The following is a 26,424-nucleotide window of genomic DNA, read 5'->3' as shown; positions in this document are numbered from 1 at the left end:
TGAACAATGAATACAAAATAGTAAATTATATAGTATGTTAGAAGTTATGAATGACATGGGAAAAGAAAAAGTAGACTATGGTGATATTTTATTTGTGCTGAAATGTGATTTTATTTGTATGTTAATAAAATTGCCTGGGGTTCAGAGCTAATAGCAAGCCATAGCAGAAGTCTGGCAGTGGTAGCACACACCCTTAATCCCGATCACGTGACAGGCAGATCTTTGTGTGTTCAAGGACACAGCCAGCATGGAGATACACGCCTTTAATCTCAATACCAACCATAGAAGACCTGGAGGTCTGTATAGACAGGCAGTGACAAGGAAGTCTCATTGGTTTACAACCAATGAGAAGGCAGAATAGAAAGTCAATAAAATGACAGATACACAGGAAGTAGGTCTCTTTCTCAGGGGAAGGACGGCGGTGGCAGCTAAGGGTAAGAAGGTGGTTTTAAGTCTCAGCTCTCAGCTACTGCTCTGACCTCTTGGGATTTTAACTCTGCATTTGGCTCTATGTTTCTTATTTCATAAGACTGTTACATCTACAGTAGACCACACTAGGACATGTTGGAGAGGGGTGAGGATATGGGTACATTATCAAGACTGACTTTCTGTTATCAGAAGTAAATATTAACAAAAGTCTTAGAGTGTCTGGGGGTCTTATCCAGGGTTATCAGGTTAACAGAAAGGAAAGCTTGGGCTGTAGCATCAAGCCCTAGATCTCTAAAGCATGACTTTCCTCCAGTAACACCACCCCATAATAATTTCTCCTGGCTTATGCACAGCTTCCAATAGCCTTGGGGCCTCTGTGAGTGCCAAGCATGGGGTTGCAGTTATGTGCCTTGAAGGGATGGGATACCCTTCATTCAGAATAGGTTGTGGTAGTTACTATTACATAGACCCAGCAAGAATGTTCTCCACACGTTTCCACCTGAATCTTGGGTCCTGTGCCAGCCGCCAGGGCTGTTTACACAATCCTCACTCTGAAGACACCCTGGGCTATCACAGGGCTGCTGAGCCTTCTCAGCCTACTATTCAGAAGTGATTGTGTGTGTGTGTATGTGTGTGTGTGTGTGTGTGTGTGTACAAGACACTGTGATGGCCTCTTCCCTAACTGAAGGTGAAGCTTCTCATGGCATACCTGCCTTTGGAAGCATCGTCCATCTCTATCTCCTTCCATCACAATCATGTTTTCAAACTTTGATTTCTTCTAAGAAACAGTTTCCCAACCACACAGCCAAGCAGATGTCTGAAGCTTCCGTTTTACATTAGGGAAATGGGCATCACTTTCCAGTATGAACCTCTCTACTATCTCCTCTGGGGCATATATCCAGCAGGGCTGGAGGAACAAGTTGCTTCCAAAGGGAGAAGAGTCTGACACAGAATAGTCACTGCTCTCTCTCAGAACTTTGAAGACATGCCTGGAACAATTGCATGCTCGTCAATGACGCCATCTATATGCAGTGGATTATATTACATGTGTACACACTGCATTTTTACCATGCACACAGAAACTGGGCCAGATTTTGTTAAAGGGAGAAACAAGAGGCACAAGTAAAGATTCTCATATTTTTGCACCATAAAAAGAGAGAGGACAAGTTTGAAAAAGAAACATTATGTCATGTAGATAAAAGCCATGTCACTTGTGGAGGGAATAGCAGCATTAGATAAAATCCAGTGAGGCCAACTGTTGTACTTCTGGACTTCATAAAAGCAAAGGGGCCTCTGCTATCCAGAAATCTCCTGCAGCTTTTCCTTTTCATTTCATTAAGGGCACCAATGCACGTGGGGCAATGTCCCTCAACTCAAGGGCTTAGCTCACTTTGAGGCCTATATTTGAATCTATGCATGAGCTGGACTTCTTACTTTGGTTTTCTGGATCTAAATGACTATATTAGTTTCCTTTGTTGCTATGATAAAACAATGACCAAAATCAACTTAGGAGAGGAAATGGTGTATTCTATCTTATGGCTTATAGTTTGTAATCCATCACCAAAGGAAGTCAGGCCAGGAGCTCAAGTCAGGAACCTGGAGGCAGGAACTGAAGCAGAGACCAGGAAGAGCATTGCTTACTGGCTTGATCCCCATAGTTCACTCAGCCTGCTTTCTTAATCAATCCAAGACCATGTGCTCACAATGAGCCTCCCCATATCAATCATTAATCAGGAAACACTCTAACAGACATGCTCACAGGGCAGTCTGATGGAGGCAATTCCTACTTGAGGTTCCCTTTTCCAAGTCAACTCTAGTTTGTGTCAATTTGACAAAACCTACATAGCATAAGGACTAACTGCTAATGGTGTATCAGAGTGTATGAGAAATGATGCTCATAAGTTCTTTTTCCACATCCATGTCCTTGGCTACACCTTATTTTATGCTGGTTCTGAACCATGTGATTTGCTTCCATCAATGGGATGATGGCAAATAGGATGTAAGCAAAGGCCTAATATATGTCTAAGCATGTAGACTTATCTTTTTAGCTGAAAAGAACCATTCCACTAGCATGTAAAGACCCCAAGGAAGTTAAGGGCCAGGAGGAGAGAGGCTCTGACCATCTCAGCACTCCTAATTGTCTCACTGAGCCCCATCATTGTTACTGAGGTCACTGGAGACTGTTCAGCTCCAGCCAAGCTAGCCCATCTTAGCTCAGATGAACATTTCAGTCAACCTGCAGACTCCTAAGAGAGAACCCTTCTTATGTTGTTTGAGCTGCTAAATCAGACTGGTGGTAGTTTCTTTGTTGTTTTTGTTTGTTTGTTTGTTTGTTTGTTGACACAGGAGCTAACTATGTAGGCTGGGCCGGCCTCAAACTCATAACCCTCCTGCCTCAGCATCCAGAATGCTAAGATTGCATGAAGTAGTTTCCTCTAAAATCTGTTAGAAATATGCCACAAAATCTATCCTAAAATATGTTATCTACAAGCAGCCACTGGTAGAACTTATTCTACCAGTAGGTGGCTTCCTGCAAATCCTTAACTGCTCATAAATTAACCACATGATTAATCATTTCTACAGGGGAGCAATCTCCTAGGCAGACCTTCACCATCTTGAGGCCTCTGCCATACACTGGTCCAGATTGGCTTCTAACAAAGACCTTCTGGGTGATTCCTGTTTCCTGAGGTCAAAGGGAAGAACAGGATTTCTGGCTGGAACACATCTTTCTAGGGGAGAAATCTTCCTCTCTGTTTTAATGACAGATGGAGAAGTTATAATATATGTAACAGAAGACAAACCTAATTTATGATGCTGGAAGCACAAGTGAGGACACTGTGTGAAAGCTTAACCAAGAGGGAGTGTGGCTCATAGCAGAAAACAAGCCTCAGCTACAATAATTGCAAAGACAACAGTGACAACAAGAACAAACTGTACCTGAGAACATTTCTGCAGCGTTTTGACAGTTCAATGACATCAAAGGGCTCAAGGAAGGAAGACAATGCTCACCATCGCAATGAGTGGAGAGCTGGGATTCATAGATGCTACTTAGGACAGTAAAATCTTCCTTTTGTGGTGTCTGCACAGTAGAGCTTTTTGGACCAGTTCTAGTGTAGGGGCCACTGAACTGCTCAGAACTGGTCTGGAAGTGGTCACTGGGAACCCAGCACCACTAGTCCTGGATGGTCATGGCTACATTTAACTCCCGGGCTAAGTCTGCGGCAGGAAGAATTTTACTCCTTTAATGGGTAAGGAAACTGAGGCTTGTAATAAAACTTGTGATACTTATGGATGTCCATACAGCTCAGCCTCAGCACAGCAGGAGTTATATCTGAGGTCTGCATATTCCCAACACACCCTGTTATCTATCCTGCCTTCCAGCAACACTGATTCTGGCCAAAGTTAGCCTCCCTTTTCTAAGGCACTAACAATACAGCCATAATGAACATTACAAAGAAAATTCCACGAAAAACCATGACTGTGAAATATTCTGTTAAAATTAGACCATGAAAAGTTGGAGGATTTCCAAGAATTGAATGCAAATGAAGGTACCAATGAGCAGTGCCCATCCAACTACACCATGGTCAGTTTAGGGAATGGAAACTACCATGGACAGAAAACTACTTGCTTGGATCTCTGTTTGAAACTCTCTGTATCATTCTTGCATCTGATAATTTTCTTTTGCTGTGATAAGACACCATGACCAAGGCAACTTAAGAAAGAGTTTATTTGCTGGGCAGTGGTGGCTCATGCCTTTAATCCCAGTATTTGGGAAGCAGAGCCGGGCAGATCTCTGTGAGTTCAAGGCCAGTTTGGTCTACAGAGCGAGATCCAGGACAGGTACCAAAACTATACAGAGAAACCCTGTCTTGAATCCCCCCCCCCCAAAAAAAGGGAAGAGTTTATTTGGGGCTTATAGTTCCAGAGTGTCAGAGTCCACGACAGAGGGCGTTAGAGCTCACAGGTGGGAGTTGCCGGCAGCAGGTGACTGGAGCAGCAGCTGAGAGCTTGGAAGTAGGAAGAGCACACTGGAGGCTGATGGCTTTCGTAACCTCAAGTCCATCTTGAGTGATGTACCTCCTTTAACCAGGCCACAACTCCTAACTCTTTCCAAACAGTTACCAAGTGGGGACCAAGTACTCCAATACGGGAGACATATGGGGGTGGGGGACATCTCATACAAATCTCCACACTTCTCATTTTGTATTATTCATTCCTTGGTCTGCTGATGGGAAAGCCACAAGAGCACAACAGGGGCGTTTGTGGCGCATCAAGTGTTTGTTTGAAGGAAGAAGGAGGGTGAACCGTTGAGTGACAGAGTGGATCTGAGATCCCTCCACCTTGTCTCTCATCATAACTAAAGTAAGAAAGTAACGTTGATTATTTTAATAAAATAATGTAATCATCACTCAATTTGGAAGCTTCCCATTCTCTTATGACCCTAGTAGTCTCAACTTGGGGTTATAACATGTAGAGGGGAAAGCTTGCTTTGACAACCTGTTACACAAGTTGTTCATGTGGATTCCCCAGGGCCACTCCACTGGTCACATCAGACATGACATAGCTGTCTGGTCACAGGAAGCCATTGTACATACATTGGTTTTTGGCATAGGTTTGTTTTTTGTTTGTTTGTTTTGTTTTTTTTAACAGCTAAAGAATAGAGGGAAGGTGCTTTGATGATTTATTCATCTTTAGAAATAAAATTAAATTTCAGAGAAGACAAGACAGGAAAGAACCCCAAAGACCCTAAAAAAATATCTCAAGTATAATTTGAAAATTACAGTGTTCCCAAAACCTGTGGCTGCGGATGGCTCCATAGGGCTTCTGTGAACACAGCCTTTATGAGGTATGCCTCGTAGAAGCCTGAAAACCACATACTGTAAACTGGGTTTTGCTTGGCCCCATGTCAGTGAGGCTTTATCATCCTCATTTACTCTCCCCACCAATTTTATATTACTGGGTAGTAAACTCACCATATTCTGGCTGCTCTTTGGCTTCAAAAGTCCGGTGGCCTGGGGCTGGACGGTCCCACCCCCTAGGAACACTGAGGAAGTTGCTGTCATCTGAGGTACTGTCATACTTGTAGTCCTGGTCCCCGTTGTTTGTCCTGGCCAAGGACAAGGACCTCTGCCACCAGGTCCGCCAGTCAGGAGCGGGGACTGACCAGCTGGGTTTATTCTCTGCGTGCTGATCCTTTTCTGCTTCAGAGTCAGGACCATCGACCACCTCTATGGTGACCTGAGGGAATTCAGAACAGGCCAGATCAATGGCAATCAGACAAATTGGCAATCTCAAGCTTGGAAGGTCTGAGAGAGCCAAAGAAAAGGATGGCTGCATCCCGTGTGAAAGAAAGCTGCAATCACATGGTGATAGAGAATGCAAGACATCTAGGAATGGCCCACATGAACTCCACGACTAGGAAGAGTATGGTGGCCTCAGATAGGCATGAAGCTACGCATGACGGGCTTCTTGGTTTACCGATGACCAAATTGTTAATAAGCCTTTCACTGAAGGAACACTGTCTATGTTCCTGAGGTACCGAAAGAACAGCCACAGCAAAGCATGACTTATTAAGCAGGTGCCACATCAGGCACTGTTCTAAATGCTCTGTCCATGTGAATTTATCAAATTCTCACAGTCCACATCCCTGCACATGTGCCACACATACTTCCCATCAACAAGCAGAGTCCATTTTCACTTATTGTCATCTGGGCTAGCCTCATGATGTACTAGGTCCAGTTGAATGGAAATAAATGACACTCATGGGGTTGGGAGGGATGATTTAGGGAGGGCTGAGGGGATGGATCAGTGGGTAAAGTTGCCTGTTTAGTAAGTGAGAGCACTGGGCTTCAAATCTTGAGCACCCACATAAATGCCAGGTAGGCATGGTGGCCTGTTTGTCATTACAGATCTTGGGAGGCAAAGACAGAGCATTCCACAAAGCAAACTGGCCAGCTTGATTAACTGAATTGGAGAACTCTGGGTTCAAGTGAGAGACTCTGCCTCAATATAAAAAGGTGGAAAGTGATTGACCAAAGCACCCCACATTAACTTCTGCACCTATGTGTACCTGCATACATAAGTGTACCCACACATATTTGAACATGTGTGTGCACTGGCATGCACAACACACACACACACACACACACACACACACACACACACGCCAAAAACGTGTACTGAGGCTTTCGTAAAAGTGTGTTGGAGCATGCATTTTCTTTTCCTTGCAATGTTCTCATGGCTATGTAAGGAAGCTTGGTCACTGCTTAAAGAGGCCAGACAAAGAAAAACTATGTGGAAGAAAACTGAAGCTAAGGTCTCATGACTGACACTATTATGGATTTTTCAGTCCCAGTTGGGTCATCCACTGTAGTACCACATGGAACGTGAGCAAGCTCTCTTGGTTGAGTTCTACCACAATTCCTGTTCTAGAGGACCACGAGCAATCCAATGGTCATTGTCCCAAGCTATTGAGTGTTGTGGTGATTGCTTCATGAGACAGTGTTTTATGGATTAGGGAAGCTGGCACACAGATGTTAAAGGAAGTTCATAGGGCTTGGAAGTAGCAGATGAGGAGAATATGGGTCCAGAGCCCATGTTCTTACCAACTTTGCCACCTTGCCTTTCAAAAGTAACTAATAGATGTATGCAGCCCCTCAAAAGATGGAGGGAGCAGAGAGGCCCAGGTACTAGGGGCAGGCTAAATGCTACAGGCCTTGCATAGATGTGAGCACAAGGCCCTCAGGACAAGGCTTTTCCAGCTATGATATTTCATTTTTCCCATTGTTCAGCCCCAGCAGCAGGGTCAAAGCACATAGTCCCTGAGCTATGGTTAGAACTTGTTCTTTGGATTAATGAAGCCCACTTTTGAAATCTGTCGCAGGCCTGGAAGAACACAGCTTCTTGGCTCTGAGAGACAATCAGCATAGAAAAACTTGTTTAAAAAAATAATAAAAGACTCATTGGGTTCCTCTGGCCATCACATAGTTCTTGCAACACCTCCTGGAAGAATTACATGCAAATGAATCAGAAACACGTACTCCAAGTAATCAGCGCAAGATGTACTGGGCAGATCTATTCCCAGTTTTGCCCTGACCCGACATCTGAGGAGTTGCTGAGATACTCTGCCAAATTGCACTGGGGTGTGCCCATCCTTTAGATAAACAGCTTGGGGGTTGTTTGCATCGGACTCAGTCTGACACTCAGAGAAGCTGCCAAGCCAATAGTGGTCCTGGGCTTGAGATCCAGGTATGGCCTAGAGGGTGACCTTAGATCACATAGTATACTGAGAATGTGTCAAGCCAAGTACACCTGTCTGCTCTGTTGTGGGACGCCTAGAAGGGCACCATGAGCTTTAGCCCATGTTACCATCATTGCTTTAATTTGTGAGCAACCCTTTTATTCTTATACTTATGAAGATTTTATGTGATTCGGCTATAGTTTTAAGACTAGGAGAAGAAAAGAAACACAGCACCCGCGTGCTATCATTGTTTGGTGGAATGGACAGTTGCTAGGGAACAGTGACTACTAGGACCCACATGGAACCTTCAAAGGACAAGTGAATAAAGCACACACGACTGGATGGCATATATAAAACTACCATGGCAGGATGGGCAAGGCAGAGTCTTTGAGTACACAGCCTTTCTCCTTTGAAGCCCCACCCCCCTCTGCCTGCAGATAGAACTCCTGAGCTGCAACAATTGTCTGCAAGGACATTAAGGGTCTTGGAGGAGAGAGGCTGCCATAGAGCCGGGGGGAGCCAGGCAAGCAGGCAATTATGGTAATGAAATCAGTCTCTGAGTAGAAGATAAGAGAGGGTGACGTGCCCAACAGTTTCGATACTCCATTTGTATTCAGACTGGAGTCAAAGGGATTGCTTAAACAAAATGTGCCCTGCAATTTCTCCAAGCCGGGAATAAAAACAATTTCATGTTTCAAGCTATTACCGCCAATACGATTTTTTTCCCTCTTGAATTGCTGCTCTGATCCAAACAAAATAGAGTCCTTGCCTGGTAAGGCAATGGGTAGCAAAATAGGAATTTACTCCAAAAACCATATCAATGACTAAATCTTAACAGCTTCGAGGTTTCTTTCTTCTCTTTAATTTCTAGCCACTGCCCCAAATGAATTACAAAACAAAGCAAAACACAAACAAAACTTCGGACCCACCCTTCCCCACAGTCAGCAATGTGGAAACCTCAAACTGATATCAAAAGAAGAAATCTAATCTTCAACCTGAAATTTTATAGGCATCCAATTAAAAAGACGCAATGAGCATGGCAAATGCCTTCTCAAATGGCTGGGATTACTTTTCTGTTTCCTGTTTCCCTTGTTCTAGTGGGGTATTTTAGAGTCAGGGAAACCTTTGGAAAGATCTCTTAAGCAATAAATGTGAATGTACTGGAGTTATGGAGTGAGTACAGTAAACTTCAAGCTGATAAAGACCCTAGGTCTCTCTGTCCTTTCTAATTCTCTTATATATATATATCCTTGGGTACCTTAGTACACTTAGTGAAAGAAAGAGAACTCTTTCAAAAACTCCAGGCCCAAGGTAAGACAGAACCTCCCAGCTCCAAAGGATAATGCAAAAGTAGGTATCAATTCTGCCCAAAATTGGTAATCCTGTTCAGCTTTTTTTTTTTTTTTTTTTTGCTAAATAGCTAAAACTTGTATTAGAACCAAACTCTTGACTCTTACTCTGCAAAACATTTTCTGTAGCAAGACTAAGACAGCCCCCATTCTAATGAGCCATGAGCCACCGTGAATATGTAAGCTATGCCGCCACAGTGAACCTAGGGGAGTTTTCTTTCTTGTTGCTCCTCCGAGCTTTGTGAGCTGAAGGGACTGGGTGGATGGATGTAGATTAGAATTTCCCAGACAGAAAAGGGATTCCCTCCAGAGCAGAGAACATCCAGGAATATGTCTGCAGCAAAGGCTTCTGCTGCCCTTCTTCCTTGACAACTGCGGCAGAAAACACAAAATAGACCAGGAAGACATTCAATCCTCTTGTCTCAAACCTGCTGATGCTCGAAAGAAACTGTGGTATTCCCTACATAATTGCGGTTAGTGCACTGAGATCTGTAGCAGTGTGTCTGCCCAGACGTTATTGTCTGTTCTACAAAATTTAGACTCAGTTTTCAAGCACAAACTTGGCTTTGGGAAATCAACTTCCCAAGATAAATGACAAAGAAAGTGTAGAGATGGTTTCCAGGTAAACTTCTGATTCCCAATAATCTTTAAAAAAGTTATTTATTCCCACCCCCACTGCCCTGTGTGTGTGTGTGTACACATTTATTATAATTTGTGTGTGGAGGTCTGTGGACAACTTCGTGGAGTCGGTCAGTTCTTTCCTTTCACATCTTTGTGGGTGCTAGGAAGAACTAGGTAGCCAGGTTTCTGAAGTAATGGCCTTTACTTGCTGAGCCATCTTGCTGGCCTGATCATTAGTGTAGATGCTTTCCTATCATCCTTATCTGCATCATCTTTACCAATCATATCTATCAATTCCAGAAAGCTTACCATACACAAAACACTATGCTAAGCCCTTCATTTGGATAATCTCAACCCTTAGAGATCAGATGACATAGGTAATTGTGGGTGGAATTATCACACCAATTTTATAGACAAGAAAACTGAGGTATGGAGAAATTGAAAAAACGTCCAGGGGCTACAGAACCCAAGACTAGCAGACTGAGTGGTGCTGCTAGACTCCAAACCTAGTTCAGTCTGACTCCATAGTTCATGATGACAGCAGAAGCCCATGAGAATCTCAGCTGTCCAGGTTTGTCCCCATTGGCACTTTGGTCCTTATCCAGGGCACAGTCATTTCTTGCCTCTTACTCAGCCAGACTGGCCATTTCAAAAGTATTATAGACACAGGAGGGAAAATGAGAAGCAGAAGCATGTAAAACCCTGACCAATCCCTCTGAGTATATCTTGTAGCACCTAGAGGCCTAGGGCCGTGCAAGAAAGTCTGGGTGGAGAAGAAAGGTCTGTGGATCACTGGGTTTAAGTCCCTCTCAATGGAGGCAAAGAAAGAATTATATTGGTTGAAGTGGATACTGACCTCAGATTGATTCAGAAAAGGGATATATTTTGTGAATAACTACTGTAGTAATGAATTGATGCAGCAAGTCTAATAATGAGTTTATTTTGGAATTTTTGTCTTTTATTATCTGACCATCAACCAAAGAACAAAAACTCAGCCAAGGGCACTAAAGTTCAAGTCGAAGTTGTCCTAGGGGATTTACTTTCTTTCCTGAATGATTTTTTTTTTTAAAGCAGAAACTAATTTCTCAAGTTGCTTTAAATCTAACACGAAGAGGCAACTTAGGAATTGAAGGCCATCTCTTTCTATGCAGAGATAATACTTCCTTCTCCCTCATTTCCTCAGCCTGAAACTAGTGCTAATGTGGACTCTACTTCCCATGGAACGGAGGCTGCCTGACTTATGGCATAAAAATACTCCACAGAAGCAGATGTTGGCCTTTTATAAGGATTCTCCTCCCTAAGTTAAGAGGCCCAAAGGACACAACTCTTTGCAGAGGCTCAGGAATGTCACTTTGGAGAGGCACAGATATTTTCAAAGGAGGGACAGGATCCAGCCCTGGAGCTTTGGGCACATTTCCAGAGCTTAGAGTTGCAGAGGGGTCAGGGATAAGGGTATTGATTCCTGCTAGGCTCCCAGGCTCCAGCTGACGATAAGTAGATGGGAGTAAGGGGCAGTTTGCCTAGGGAGGGGGCACTGGAGGCTCTGGCAGCAGACGCCTACCCACTGACACACCCCTCACCTATATTCATGCCACTAGCCAGGAGAGAACTACTAAAGGACCATGGTGAGAGGTGGGGTTTTGTGCTTGACTGGATGGGCTGGATCAAGCTAGTGGATTTCAACAAAAGAACAGTGCTCTGAAGCCTGGATGAGGCCAGCCAGAAATCATTACTCCCCCTGCTTTGGGAAGCACCTTGTGTTCTAAAGGACCACCAAGGAACTGGTTTACTCAAGTGTAGTGGTGCATGGGATGGTAGAGGCTGCTGGGCATATGAACATGTACACACACACACACACACACACACACACACACACACACACACACACTGAGGGAGACAGAGAAGAGGGACACACAGAGAGACAGACACACATACAGAGAAACACAGAGAGAAAGAGAGAGAGTGAGCGCCAGAGTACATGGAGACAGTAGCTGTTTTTGTTTGAATATCTTTCTGTGTGTCACACACTAACTTTTTGTGGCCTTCTAGAAATAAAAGGTCAGAAATGGAGCTCAATTCTCTTTAGGGTAAAGAAGCCATCAGATCAATTAAACAGTTCTGTCTCACTCCTCTGCACCATGGAAGACCAACAGACAGGGATTATCTAAAGCAGAATGGAATAACTGGACTATGTAGTGGGCAGAAGGACGTATTGGCCTTGTGTTGTTTGGGTGTCTGGCTTCAACATCTCTGTGTTGGAACTGTATTAGTTTCAAATACTTTCTGCCAATAACTCTGATATTTGAAGCCATAGAAAACCTGTACTCTTGGCAGATGTTGTGGTCTCTGGTGTCTAAAAGGTGACTCTAGAAAAACACGAAACCTTCCTAGGAATAGCTCTGTCCTCCTCCCGCCATGTCCTCCAAAGCTTCCCTTTCAGTAGCACCATTTGGAGACAAACTTCTTGCTGCAGTGCTGGGTAAGGACAGAACCAAATGAAAAGCATTGATGAGGACTTTCACCTGTTCCAAGGCCATAGAAGCAGGGTGCTAAGAGTCTCAGTGGCATGAAGGCAAGTGATTTCCACCCATAACCACACTTCCGTGGTGGCTGAGGGGATTCTGTGAAAGTCCAAGGGACTCTGCCAGAGAGACCCCATGTTGTGAGGGTCCTTGGCTCTGTGGGTGGAGCCTTCTCTAATCCCACCCTTATTCTCTGCTACCTTACCTCAGCCTCGTCTAGTTCTTTCCACACAGGTTAGCTCCTTTCCCAGGAAGAACTGACTCAAAAGGTCTCTTGCTTCCTACTCAGAAGAACAGCACAGCTTATTATGAGGAAAACTGAGTAGTTTCCTTGGCTGCTTTACTGAATGCTTGCACAGATCTGTCATGTGGGCAGGAGAGGGCTCAGCTTTTCCCAGGGTTAACCTGTGATCCCAACAACCTTTGCACCACGGGCCTTCCTTAACATTTAGGTGGTACTTTCCAAGGTCCCAAAGGTGCCTGGATAGGGATTGGGCATATCCAGATGGACAAAGAAAGAAAAAGGACACAAGAAATTTGGTCCCAAACTTAATTTATTACTGGGTGCACAATGGTGCCTAGTAAAATTTCAGTAAGAGCACATCTCAAAAGCCCACAGTGTTCCTTTGTCCTTAATCCAGCACTCTTCTGTAACTTTACTGTAGCAGTTCTTAAATCCACTTCTCCAGGAGCTTAGGCTGCAGCATTAAGACTCTCCCTGATTTCCTGCCTTTGGGGTAAATGCTAGCCACGGGGAGATTAAGGTTAACCATGGTCTAAGGACCTTTGAGGTGAGGGCTGTTGAGCCTAGGAAGCATAAAATCTCTAAACAATGAAACATTTCCATAGATGAAGCCACAATAGGGAGCAGTGGTGAGCAATGGTATGGAGCCAACTGTTCCTAGTCCGCCAGTTTGTCCCTCCCCCAGGTAGAGCCACTGCTCTTTCAGGGCCATGTCGCAAGTTCCAGGAAGGGCACTGGAGCAAAAGGTCTGTTTTTACAATAAATCGTTGGACTACAGCACTCATCAGAAATGTGACTTGGAACAGGCAGTGACTGCTGAGCATGTGCTGTCAGCTATGATTTCCAACATACTTTTCTTTGTGGAGCACTCACAGAGCCCTGCCCTACTTCTTTCTGTCTTCTATTGGGGAACACAGTACTTTTTCTTCCTCTGTCTTCAAGATCCAGTTGGTGCTGTTCTACATGGCAGCTGGGATAGTCATTCCTGTGCCGTCAACAGGAGGGGCTGAAGGGATATGGCTTTCTGCTTTCTAGAGTCTCATAAGCTAATGTAGTGTTTTCTGTATAGCAGCCATTGCTTGATGGTCATTAATGAAGGTATATTCTCAGTGACATTCATTGTTAAAAAGCAAAACAACGCTGATGGAGAAAAGCTGTTCTGAAATGGTATCATGCAGAGTGTCAGGAGTTAGTCAGAAGGGCCATGGAGGAGAGAGAAATGACACACACACACACACACACACACACCACTCACATCAGACACAAACATGTGCCCCCCACATCCCCCCCACCACTACATACATACTGGAGGTGTGGGAGAAACACTTAATAAGAATGCTCTGAGAGGCGGGCAGTGGTGGTGCATACCTTTAATCCCAGCACTCGGGAGGCAGAGGTAGGCGGATCTCTGTGAGTTCAAAGTCAGCCGGGTCTACAAAGTGAGGTCCAGTAAAGAGAGAGAGAGAGAGACAGACAGAGAGAGAGAGACAGAGAGAGAGAGAGAGAGAGAGAGAGAGACAGAGAGAGAGAGAGAGAGAGAGAGAGAGAGAGACAGAGAGAGAGACAGAGAGAGAGAGACAGAGAGAGAGAGACAGAGAGAGAGAGAGAGAGAGAGAGAGAGAGAGAGAGAGAGAGAGAGAGAGAGAGAATGCTCTGAGCCCAAGTTGAGGAGCTCTCTGCTGCTATACAAGCTAATAGGCATTTGATATGATGATAAAATAAGGAAAAGCTGTCCTTATCCAAATGAAAGGAATCGAAGCAAAGCATAGAAATACGGAACCAGGCACATAGAGATTGCAGTGACGTGAGGGTTAGGCAGCCCAGGGCCTCTCTGAGCTGTCAAGAGAACTATCTTCAGGAAGAAGAGAAGGTACAAACAATACCCACAATCAGGAGTTTGTCCCTGAAACACGGATTCGTGGATGGGTGTTCCTGGGAGCACTAGATCCTAGAACTGAGCTCCATAACTATAGTTTACCATCATGTGGCCTTGGTGAACCATGTAGTGATTCCCTGAACAGCTGCTGCTGAGAGGATGGCTTCTCCTTCACAAAGAAACTTCCCTTGTAATGTAGATGAATGCTATCATTTTTAAATTTAAGAACTCCTTGCTGGCGTCCCATTTCCCTGGCTTCATTAAAATCCCATTTTAATAAAATACATCAAACTCTCTTCTAGGATGTTCCATTCTCACTTCCTTCTTATTTAATGTTTTGGTAAGTCTATTCCTTAGGAGGTTGTCCTCTCCTGAATGAATTTCTGGTGTTGAAGGCAAGCTAGCAAGGCACTGAGGGGAAGTACTTTCCTGAGTGTTTTGAAGATAGATTGTGGGTTACATGGTCTAGTCTCAAGCCATGATATTCTTTTCCTATAGCTACCACATTTCATTAATTTCAGGGTGCATCATTTTTGTTTTGTTTTTATATCTCAGTGTCTCAGAAATCATCAAGGGTGTTGAAATAGTATTTTTATGGGAATAATACAGCCCTCAGCAGGAGTCAGAGCGGGGTTGAGAAGGGCAAGGGGATAAGGCCGCAGGGCTTGTTAGAATCAGGTTAGGAAACAAAAGACAAACTGTTTTCTTCTCCCTCACTTGCCAGCTGCTGAGAATTACCTGAATATTTGGATTCTGCCCATTGATATCAGCTTTGGAAAGATCTGGAAAGTTTGGTAGGTCAAGAAGAAAGGATCTGGGGCCGTCTCTTTGCAATGAAGGATGCCCAGGCTCTTGAGGGAATCGCTGTCTAGGGAAGGGTTGGTGGACGACTTGGTGCTCCCCTGGGACTTCTTTGGACAGAGGAAAGCTGGTTTCTGATGTGGAATCACTCTCCAAGTTGAGGTTATTCTAAAACATACAAACAAAACATACAAGTAATGAAGAAATACTTAGAAGGCAGGCAGTTAAAAGTGATACTCTTAACAGTCTATTAAATTAAAGGACAAGGACAATTTATTCCAGTGGCTGGAGTTAAACCAGTCTCTTAGTCATTGTTCTATAGCTGTGAAGAGACACCATGACCAAGGCAACTCTTACAAAAATAAGGCATTTAATTGGGACCTTGCTCACAGTTCTAGAAGGTTAGTCCATTATTGTCATGATGAGAAGCAGACAGGCATGGCGTTGTAGCAGTAGCTGAGATCTTTACATCCTGATTGATAGGCACCAGGCAGAGATGCTGGGCCTAGCATGGACTTTTAAAACCTCAAAAACCCGCTCCCAATAACCTACTTCTTCCAAGACCACATCTTACTCTAACAAGACCACACCTCCCAATCTTTCTGAAAAGGTCTGCCAACTGATGACTAAGCATTCATAATATATAACCCTATGGGGGTCATTCTTATTGAAACTACCATGGCCAGCATAGTATTCCCAACTTATTTACCTACCACATGGTTTAGTTTCTCCATCTTTAAAAGATCAAGACAGGAAATGTCTCCAAGTTTACTATTTAGGAATTTTCTTGGGAGTTATGAACTATTTATTAAGCACCAAAGCACATCAAAATAAGAGAGCTATTTTGAAGGAAAAGAGGTACTCCTTTAAAAGCTGGAACCAACTTATAGTTCATTTCTCACAGCTTCAACTGGTTAACCACCATGGCTTTAATTATAACCTTGATGTCCAGTTTTGTTTCTTTGGCGTAAATCATGAAGGAAAAAATTTGATTAAATTGGGTAAATATTTAAGTCAAACTATTGATTACATCTATTCATTCACCCATTGTATCTCTATTCACTCATCAATTTATTTACCTATTCATTTCTGTTCAGCCATTTGTTCTTGTCTATTCATCTACCCATTTATTCATACATATATCCATTTTGCTTATAGCTTTCTATCTCTCTCCAACAAATAAATCATAACTATAAGCTAGGCATGAGATGAATTAATATATGAGATAGTCATGTGAGCTATACTCTTTTGGAATGTACATCTATGTGTAACAAATAAGAATACATAGACAAATAAGACAAGAGACTACTGAACATTAGCTAGGTGGACAGAGAACACCTCTTTGAGGAGGTAACAGCAGAGACAAGATCTGGACAAGAGAAGGAGAAGGCCCGAAGTGATCCCGAGGTATGACAAAGAGCAAATTAGATAGAACAAAGGAGGAACTGACAGCTACTTTGAGGAACATAAAATCAGGAAGGCTGGGTGTAGAAAGACAAAAGTTGAAGAAACACAAGAGAGAAGGATGAAGAGATAGAGAAAAAGTGACAAAAAGAGAACTCTGAAATCTAACACCTTTATTCTTAAAATTGCAAGTCAAATCTTTTTCTCACCTAGTGAAAAAGTCCCAATTTACTTGTCATTGGGGAAACTTTTCCAATGTAGCTATCCCTGTCCTTTCACACTTTCTGGAACACTCAGCAAAGGCATCCTCTGGCCCTTCAGGGACAGTATTTTTATGTTTACTGGTGGAAGGAGATGTGGAGATAGAATTTCCCCAGCCTTTGGGTCAGTGGTTAATGCTGTTGTTATTGTTGGGCATGTTTTGAGGTTTGGGAGTTACGTTCCAGCACATTGTCTCCACACACACTCCCTGCCCCCACGGCAGTGCTGTTGACCCAGCCAAACAGTTCTGTCTAGAATAAAAACACGTTTGACTCTGAGTACCCAAGGTCAAGAGCAGCCTGAGACTGAAACACACACAGACCACCTTTGTCACTCTGTCACCTCTGAAGTGGGAAATGAGAGGTTGCTTTCATGTTTTCACTTGCCCTTACCTTTTGCTCAGGAGATGTGGCCAAGCCAGTGTCTCTGTTAACCTTTCCAGCCACCTCTTTGTCATGGTTTTTGTTTCCTAGCATGATTATAGAGGGAGCTGGACTAGTATTCTAAGGCATTGCTCAATGCAACAAATTCTAAATGTATTGTTGTTTGATTGAGTTAGGGGGGACAAGAAAGAAAGGGAGAGGGGAGAGAGAGGGAGAGAAAAAGGAGAGAAGGAGAAAGATGAGAGAGAGAATAGAAGAGAACAGAGTTTTCTTCAGTGTAAGACTTCTCTCTCTCAATCCCCCAAAAGGTACCTAATAAAGTTATTTCTGTGCCTTTATCACTGGACACCCAACCCCAACACTTCCCTGATGGTGTTAGAGAGAACAGTTGGTGTTAGAGGATACAGTCAGTTCTCCTTGATGGTGTTAGAGTGCAGCCAGTAATCCCTGATGGTATTAGAACGGTCAGTTCTCCCTGATGGTATTAGAGAGTACAGTTGGATTCTTCCTGTTAGTGTGAGAATGTTCAGCTGGTTCTCCTGGAGAATTTTTTGTTGGAGACTCAGACATATAAATCATATAAGGGGCTTGGTATTTGCTTTCCAAATGCTTTATAGATTTTTGTAATCCAAGCCCCAGCTTTGTTGTATCAACTAAACATGTTCTTAACTAGATCAAAAACAAAGTTCTTTGTCCTGGAGATGTAGCTCAGTGGTGGAGCATTTAACTAGCACCCTCAAGGTCCTAGGTTCAATTCTCAGCATTGCAATACACACACACACACACACACACACACACACACACACACACACACACAGACACACATATAAGCAACAAAGCATTCTTTTTACTACTAAATTTTGTGTTTTCAAAGAGATTGGAAATGTACATATGTGGCCAGTTGACATTTTACTTAGGTGTCTGAAAAGAAAAGGACTGAATTTAATTGATTTTTTTTCCTTTGACTCCTGAATTCTTCTGATGGAAAATTCACCACCATAGAGTAATTCCTAGCTTAGATTCAAACCAAACAAACCCCTTCAACTTTCTATGGCTTAATGATCCTCCATGCAAAGCACAGCAGATAATCACAGTCCTATACTCTTCCAGAAAGACGGTCAAGAGTTGGGCTTTATCTACACAATAGAAGAGAAGTGCAAAGTTAGGACCTTTGGCTGAGCAATCCAGGCCACAAGTGACTCTGCTGGGAATAGTTTGAGGACTGGGATTCAAGTATGTTTTGAATTGAGTCTTGCATAAAACTGTGGCATTTCTCCATTGTTCCTCAACCACCCTGCCCCCTAGACACTTGGGCTCAACATTTGTAAATATTTGGAAGATTGGAATTAATAACAAAATGCTATTCACAATCCCTGAAAATCTGAATTATGTTTGCACCTCTTCCAAATCTAGTTATCTTGATGCCATGCTATGCTGTGTTCCTAACTGTTCAAAAACTGGAAACCTTGGGGTCAGGGAAGGGTATTTAAGAATGGTCCCTGTAAGACAAAATGGAATTTTGCTCCATCAATAACAAAATATGAAAGTACCCATTATTTTGGTGATCTGAGACAGGAGGATGATAGACATCCACTAATAGTACAGGCAAAGGCCTTTCTTCATTTCTCTTAAAGGGACATGGGTCACATCTTCCTTGCAGAGTCTAGTTGATGACAACACTCTCATTGTCACCATACTTACTCATTGGGTGTCCCACTTAAATTACTATAACAGGGCAAAGAGTCACAGGGTAGGTGAAAACTGTAAAAACAGGGTTTTATTTAGACAAGTAAACACTCTTTTCTGGAGATGATAGCTTAGAGATGTCCAGGAATTTAAGACAAGAAATACTACATTCCATCTGAGATGTCATAGGATGCATTCCTATCTAAATTCAAGTGACAAAAGGAGCTTGCCTGCTCAGTGTGGGAACATGTTCCTTGCTTGATAGTCTGCCTCTAATCTGTGACCTTCCAATAGCAACGCTGAGCACAGCCGCAGTAGCCCTTCTCCCTTGGTGTTTCCGATGGAGAGCCATTACTCCCACTGAGAATGAAAACAGGATAACTGAAGTTGAGGAAGGTGACCTAGGTGGGTCAAATTAGCTAGCTACAACTTCATACTTTCCACCCTTGTGCACAGGAATCCCTTCATTTTCTTACAAGTATTTGGACTTAAAATAGCATAGTTCTAGAAACATCAGGCTCTTGCAGGTTAGCGTTTTGCTTCAGATAGCAATAGTGTGGCAGATATTGCAGTTGCCTACCCAATGATCCTTCCTGTCTTTTTCTTACTCGGTGTTCGTTTCAGGTGGGAAGACAGCTGCCTAAAACTATAGCTCCCAAACTTTGTTGCAGCTGAGGGCTGATCATGTGACACAGGCTGTCCAGTTAGGGTTAAGGAGAGGTGTTTAAAAGGAAGCAGATTCAGTCTGTCTTTTGTCCTTCTCTATCTCACTTTCTCCTGTATAAAGAACTGATGGCACCATCACCCTGATCACATCAGTCCAGGATTGATAACTCTCCAAATGTCTTCCTATTATCATTGATAATTGCCCTAGTTAGGGTTCCTATTGCTGAAATGAAACACCATGACCAAAAGCAACTTGGAGAGGAAAGGGTTTATTCAGCTTATACTTCCACATCACAGTTTATCACCAAAGCAAGTCAGAACAGGAACTCAACCAGGACAGGAACCTAGAAGCAGGAGCTGATGCAGAGGCCAAGGAGGGATGCTGCTTACTGTCTTACTCATCATGGCTTACTCAGCCTGCTTTCTTACAGAACCCAGGACCACCAGGCCAGGAGTGGCTCCCATCACAATGGGCTGGCCTCTCCCCCATGAATCAATTCATCAATAATTAATAAATTAATCAATAAAAATTAATCAAATAATTAAGAAAATACCTCTAGCCAGATCTTATGAAGACATTTTCTCAGTTGAGGACCTTTCCTCTTTGATGACTCTAGCTTATATCAGGTTGACATAGAAATAGCCAGCACAATAATGCTACAGTAGCAGTAGCAATGTTCCATTCTGTAAAATCTATTGTATTTTTAGAGCTGTGACAATTATTTAAATGTTAAATTCTCTGCTTTGTTGGTTTATGTGTTAGCTTTTATGCCAGGACCATATGTTTGGCTTGGTTGAAAAAAAAATCCCTGTCATCTGTCATTTATAGAAATGCTGACGGAATCATGGAACTGTGTTAACTGAAATTAGCTAAACACAAAAAGACAAATACTGCCTGTTCTTGCTCATTTGTGGAAGTTAAGAATATTAATGTCAATCAAGTAGTGAGTGTACTGGTTGCTGAAGACTAGGAAGGTTAGGGAGTGAGTACCAGGAGAGCTTAGATAATGGGTGCTCAAACACAGCCAAGGGGACAAATTAGGGCTGTTGTTTCATAGCACAGGAGGGTACCAATAGTCTCCAATAATTTATCATATGTTTCAGATTGCTAGAAGAGTTCTAAAGTTTCTAAAAAATAGACATGATATATAAATAATAAATATTTGAAGCTAATTATCAGGAAGTTATCATTACAAATGACATACATATTCTGAATTATCATAGTGTACTCTATAAGTATGCACAATGCTATATGTTAATAAAATAAAATGATTAAAGGGAGGGGACCCATGATCAGAATATGTCATATGAAAAAATATTTCCAATAAAAAAGTAAAAACCTATTTAGTTAATTAACCGTGTTGAGTTTTTGATCTTTGTGATTGAACTTAATCCTTAAATGACAGAATTATTGGCAGGGCATAAGATGAAATGTGACTGAACTCCTTGGCATCCAGTTGTAGATGCTGGGCTCTGCAACCTCCCCTAACATTGCATTCCAAATCTCCAACCCTTTGCAGACACTTACTGAATTGTCATTGTTTCTGTATTTACATGTTACATTCCTCAAATCTTGATGACTGTGCTATGCTGTAATTCCTTTAAATTGTACTAGAGTGCTCTCAATAATGTTCAAGGGTTTGTCCTCACTCAAATTGAGCCCCTTGCACAAATGGCTGAGCCAAGAGCTTGAGAATAGGTACTGCACATGCATGTGAGTTTGGAATAGAATATTTTGCAGTGACAGACAGCAAGGACATTTTCAGTGCCTAACAGGGTTCTCTGGGGTGGGGGAAAACCACAGGAACCAACTTTAAGGGATCTCAGTTAGATTAGACAATTTGAGCATTAAAAAAAGCAAAACTACATGACTGACGCACACTGAATCTGAAAGTGCATGAACATATACTAGAACCTCTGAGGAAAAAATCCCAGAAAAATGACTATCATTATTTGAAGTAGCTATAATTAAACTCTGAGTGGGTAATTTGTGAGCTGAGATCAAAAGGAAATGAAAGTGAACAGGTGAAGGGAACAGGAAAGTAGGAATGTGAGCCAGGAAGACAGAAGCCTGCAGCTGACTGAACCTGCTTTATAATACTGGAGTTCGGAGCTGGGAGGGGTACACTTCGCAGTCCTTCTGTAACATAGTGGAATAGTGTGAATACCAGCTTGTCTTGTGACTTTTCCACAGGTGCCACTTCACTGGTGGCATTCTGTGAGTTGGTTAGAGGCTGGTTGGAGCTGTGTGGTACTCAGATTACGTCAACCCTCTTACGTCTTCTGGCTCCCTTTGCTCGCACAACCTGGTCCTGCACACCCCTGGATAGTTAAACTGAGGTGAAGAAGAACATTTTCTGGGACAATTTTTAAGATGATAAACTATATGCTTTTTATCACTGTGTTCCTTATACTGAGTGTATAACAGGTACAAGACCAAGGATGTCCAGTCACGGCATTCTGCCACTGTGTGGCTTGAGCTGCTCATTGTGACTTCCTTGTGGCCAAGGTGGATTACCACAACCACATCAACTGCCAGAGTGGTCACAATGGCCAGACTGTCCCAGTTGGTCATTTGCTGCAGGGAATGAATACAAGGGAGAAAGAATAAGGTTCTTTAGACAACAAAACACAGGACAAATTGAGATGATGATCACCTAGTAAGGAAGACCGTCAAGGTAGAGAGGAACAGGGTGAGGGAAGGGTCAGTGGATCCAGTGTTCGGAAAAATGACCTAAGTTGTTGTCCCTGTCTGTAAATAGCACCTGCTCCCTTTGGCAAACATCTGCCAAGGGCTGTTGTGTGAAAACCACGGCTGCTCCGGTCCCTCCTCGAGCCTCCGGGAGAGGAACATGCTAGTAACAAACTGGCTGGCTAGAAATGTTTCAGTGCTTTTTCCTTTTTTAGGCCGTGGAAACTATTCCCAGATTAATACAACCAGGCCGACTTCTCAGAGTCAGACTAGATGGCAAATTTCTGGGGGGCAAAGAAGGCTGTATCTGCAATCTCTGAGTCCCATTCCCCAATTCCAACTGCTAAGGGGGCGCCAAATAAGTACTAGCTAAAGATGATGATTGCTCTGTCTTGTTAAATTTTGTTTTAATTAGGCTCAGGCTGTAGGCCTCATTACTCCTCATGTAGCTTTAATGTGGGATTCTAAAGAAAAAAAAAGAATCTAAGAATCTTCTATTGAAGATATTAAAGAAGATATTATTAGCAATGCATTTGGTCCCATAGGCTTTGAACAACAAACAACAGAGATTATAATTAACGTCACTGTAGTCTCTCTCCTGAAAACACACTAACAATATAGCTAATTAGCAATATGTCCTCATTTGCAGCTGGACATCTGCATATTATTATCAACAATGCTTGTTTCCTTTTTCCAGATTAAAGGAAGCCATACTGCACCCAGGCATATGGCTACACTTCTTCCATATTAAAACACTCTGTTTCCTTGTACCCAGGATAAGGGATAATCATACTTTTTTTGTTGTTTTTAAATCTGTGCTGGGCATCAATTTTGTCTGGAAAACTTCCACACATCTAAAAATAAGTTCAAGAATGCCACTGGTGGGGTTTCAAAGGGAAGAGCAAAAGTTCTCCATTTGGGGAGATAAGAGAATAAAGGACACATTGATTATCTTCACACATGATTGAAGAGCAAGTACTCCTGGGGAGAGAAAAGCTAGGGAATGAAAAAAATGAGATCCATCTCTTTCTCCAAGGGACACACTTGTTCTTGATGCTCAAGAAGATTGGATGGAGATGGGCGTGCTGCAAGTAGCAGCAGTGGATGCTGGGAAGAGGCAATCAAGATCCACTAAGGAGACACCATCCAGTCTGGATGTGAGGGTACAAAGGTTGACTGCCCTCCATTCTTGCTGTACCTGCATGCGATGACAATCACTCCCCTGCAAACAGCATGGATGAAGTAAATAGTTGGTTCATCAATGCCTCTATTCTAAACCAAGCGTAAAAATGCAACAACTCTTAGGAACTATGCTGGCAGAGAGGAGACAGCCAGACATGTGCTTCAGTCTTTGTTAGGGGACCCTGAAGACAGCCCTGGGAGTTGGCGACACAGTCACATCATGTTTCAAGAAGGCAGGAGTGTCACAGTCCTGGCTGGGAACCAATAGAGCCTTCTGTTTAAAGTCTGACTAATAGCTGAGGAATCTCTGGTTGTGGTGGCAGAAAGCATGAGGAGGATGTTTACTTTAGGGCATGGGAGTGACCTCACTTCTGATCTCAGGCACCGCTTTAGAAGAGATGAAGGATGGTCCATTCTCTGCACTGGGGCAGGAATTGGCTCTCTGGGGGAGGGGCTGCCCAACTCTGTGCATCTTTCCTAATGCTTCTGGGCCAGCTGGCAAAATGGAAGTCAGCATGTTGCTGATTTATCTCTAATACTTCTGTATTGCTTTGATCTTAAAACTGTGCAGATTATTAGTGGCATTTCAAGTTGTGTTTTCTCCATCACTGGCACAGAAAATAGAGGGGTAATTTTTCCAGGACCCGCTTCTTTTATGTTCTGTTAGTTAAAAAATGAACTGAAATCACCCTTTCAACTCTAAGATAACATATAAGACATAATTACAAGGATGGAAAGCCAGTTTTCCCAGAAAAGAATCTTTACTCATGCTATAAAACATCAATGAAAATATAAGGTGGAAAATTTGTATTTTCTAGATTGCTCCTTTGAGGTAGGTAGACAAACCTAGATAATAAAGCTAACTCTCATGAGGCTGTATCCCTGGGTACTCCAATTTGAGGCCAGACCTAATTTGCCAAGGGCTATAACGGATAGGCCTGGGCTGTCCACCAGGGGGCTTCAGTCACTGCTTTTTGGTCACACTGGAGCTCAGCATCCCCTAAATGTTGCACCCTGAGCAAATGTTACCAAGTATGAATTATTGATAATGTTCCAAGCCGTACTTTCTCTATTGCTAGAAAAGAAGACAGAGTGATCCTTTGCATTTTAGCTATACCCAAGGCTCAATGGAAATTACAGAAAAGAGGGTGGAAAGATTGTAAGAGCTAGAGGACCAGATTGCTCACTGCTATAGTGTCTGGATGTTAAAGGGAATCTGTACTTGTAACACCACACAATATGGTTGCCTAAACAAGACGTACATAATGACAACACCACTTGACACAACAACACAGATAGGAGAAATCTCACAAGGTGGTCCCCTAGATAAAGATCTATGGGCAATTGATGGGTGCTGAGAGAGAGATAGAGATAGAGATAGAGATAGAGATAGAGATAGAGATAGAGATAGAGATAGAGATAGAGATAGAGATAGAGATAGATAGAGAGAGAGAGAGAGAGAGAGAGAGAGAGAGAGAGAGAGAGAGAGAGAGAATGTGTCTTCTTCAGGGATGTGCTCACTGACAGGTTATCTAATCATTGGTCAGTCCCAAACACATGCACACATGAGTAACACTTTACTAAATGGACTCAGTGCGTTCTGTATTTGTGTGGAAATGATGACGAAGAAGAAGAGGTCATGAAACTGACAGGACTTGTGGAGGACACTGAAAGAGTCAGGGAGGGAGCTGTAGGAAGACAGTATTCATAAATGAAATTCTCAAAAAAGATTTAAAAAGAAAGAAAGAAAACAGTGATTATCTAAACCAGTGGTTCTCAACCTTTAGGAAGAAATGCTGAGGCACTTTAATACAGTTCCTCGTGCTGTGTTGACCCCCAACCACAAAGTTATTTTTGTTGCTACTCCATAACTGTAATTTTGCTTCTTTTATGAATCATAATTAAATATCTGTGCTTTCCAATGGTCTTAGGCGACCCCTATGAATGGGTCATTCAGTCCCCAAAGGGGTTTCAACCCACTGGCTGAGAACCGCTGATCTAGACCCATTTCTCAGGACCCAGTTTGAAGAGAAATTAATCAACATGCTCATGTCCTGGTTAGTGGTTGTCAACTTGATGCAAACTAGAATCACTTAGGAAAAAGAATCTCAATGGAGTAATTGCCTCCAAAAGATTGGCTTGTGGGAATATCTGTTTGGACATTTTCTTGACTATTGATTTTCATAGGAGGGTCAAACACACTGTGGGCAGTGCCGTCCCCGGGCAGGTGGATCTCAGATGTATAAGAAAGGTAACTGAGCAAGCCAGGGGAAGCAAGCCATCAAGCAGTACTTCTCCATGGTTTCTGCTTCAGTTCCTGCCTCTAGCTCATCCCTTGAGCTTCTATCCAGGCTTCCCTAAATGATGAACTGTGAAGTGGAAGATGTAAGAAACCCTTTCCTCCCTGTCTTAGGGTTTCTATCGCTGTGAAGAGACATGATGACCATGACAACTCTTATAAAGGAAAACATTTAATCGGGGTGGCTTACAGTTTCAGAGGCTCAGTCCATTATCATCATGGAGGGACATGGTGGTACGCAGGTGCTGGAGAAGGAGCTGAGAGTTCTACGTCTTGATCCACAGGCAACAAGAAGTGAACTGTGTGTCACGCTGGGCATAGCTTGAGCATAGGAGACCTCAAAGCCCATCCCTACAGTGACACAGTTCTTCCAACAAGGCCATACCTACTCCAACAAAGCCACATCTCCTAATAGTGCCACTCCCTATGAGGGCCTTTTTCTTTCAAACCACTACACTTTCCAAGTTGCTATTGATCTTTGTGTTTATCACAGCAATAGAAAAGTAAATTAGGACAGCAGGTACCAAGTATCCAAATCCTGCTTTGACCAGAAGGGGTCCAGCAAGCCAAAGAGGCTCAGGCAGTGAATCAGTATCTCCTGTATGTAACGAAGGGTACTAAAGACACAGACCTAAGCTGAGATTCTGATTTTGGAAGGGAAATCCCAGAAGGTAAGCCAGATCACACAGAATGCTCACTTAGAGGCTGAGGCCAGAGGCTGGGCTGGCCCTGCCCAGTTACTATACCAGTTAAGAAGATGGAATCTTCT

General features: G+C 42.9%; 1 protein-coding gene across 1 annotated transcript in view; it reads right to left on the bottom strand.

Annotated features, from left to right (window-relative positions):
* Window positions 1–26,424, bottom strand: part of Ism1 (isthmin 1) — a 77,477-nt gene that overhangs the window by 12,134 nt on the left and 38,919 nt on the right. The window contains exons 2-3 of the mRNA XM_059261512.1: window positions 15,020–15,250; window positions 5,403–5,667 (exon numbers count right to left, since the gene is read on the bottom strand). Of these exons, the coding sequence (XP_059117495.1) occupies window positions 5,403–5,667; window positions 15,020–15,250 (496 nt within the window). The remainder of the gene's footprint in view (window positions 1–5,402; window positions 5,668–15,019; window positions 15,251–26,424) is intronic.

Source organism: Peromyscus eremicus, chromosome 4 (genome assembly GCF_949786415.1).
Source record: "Peromyscus eremicus chromosome 4, PerEre_H2_v1, whole genome shotgun sequence".
NCBI lineage: Eukaryota > Metazoa > Chordata > Mammalia > Rodentia > Cricetidae > Peromyscus > Peromyscus eremicus.
The sequence above is the reverse complement of the archived record's forward strand: the minus strand, read 5'-3'. Positions and strand labels throughout refer to the sequence as shown.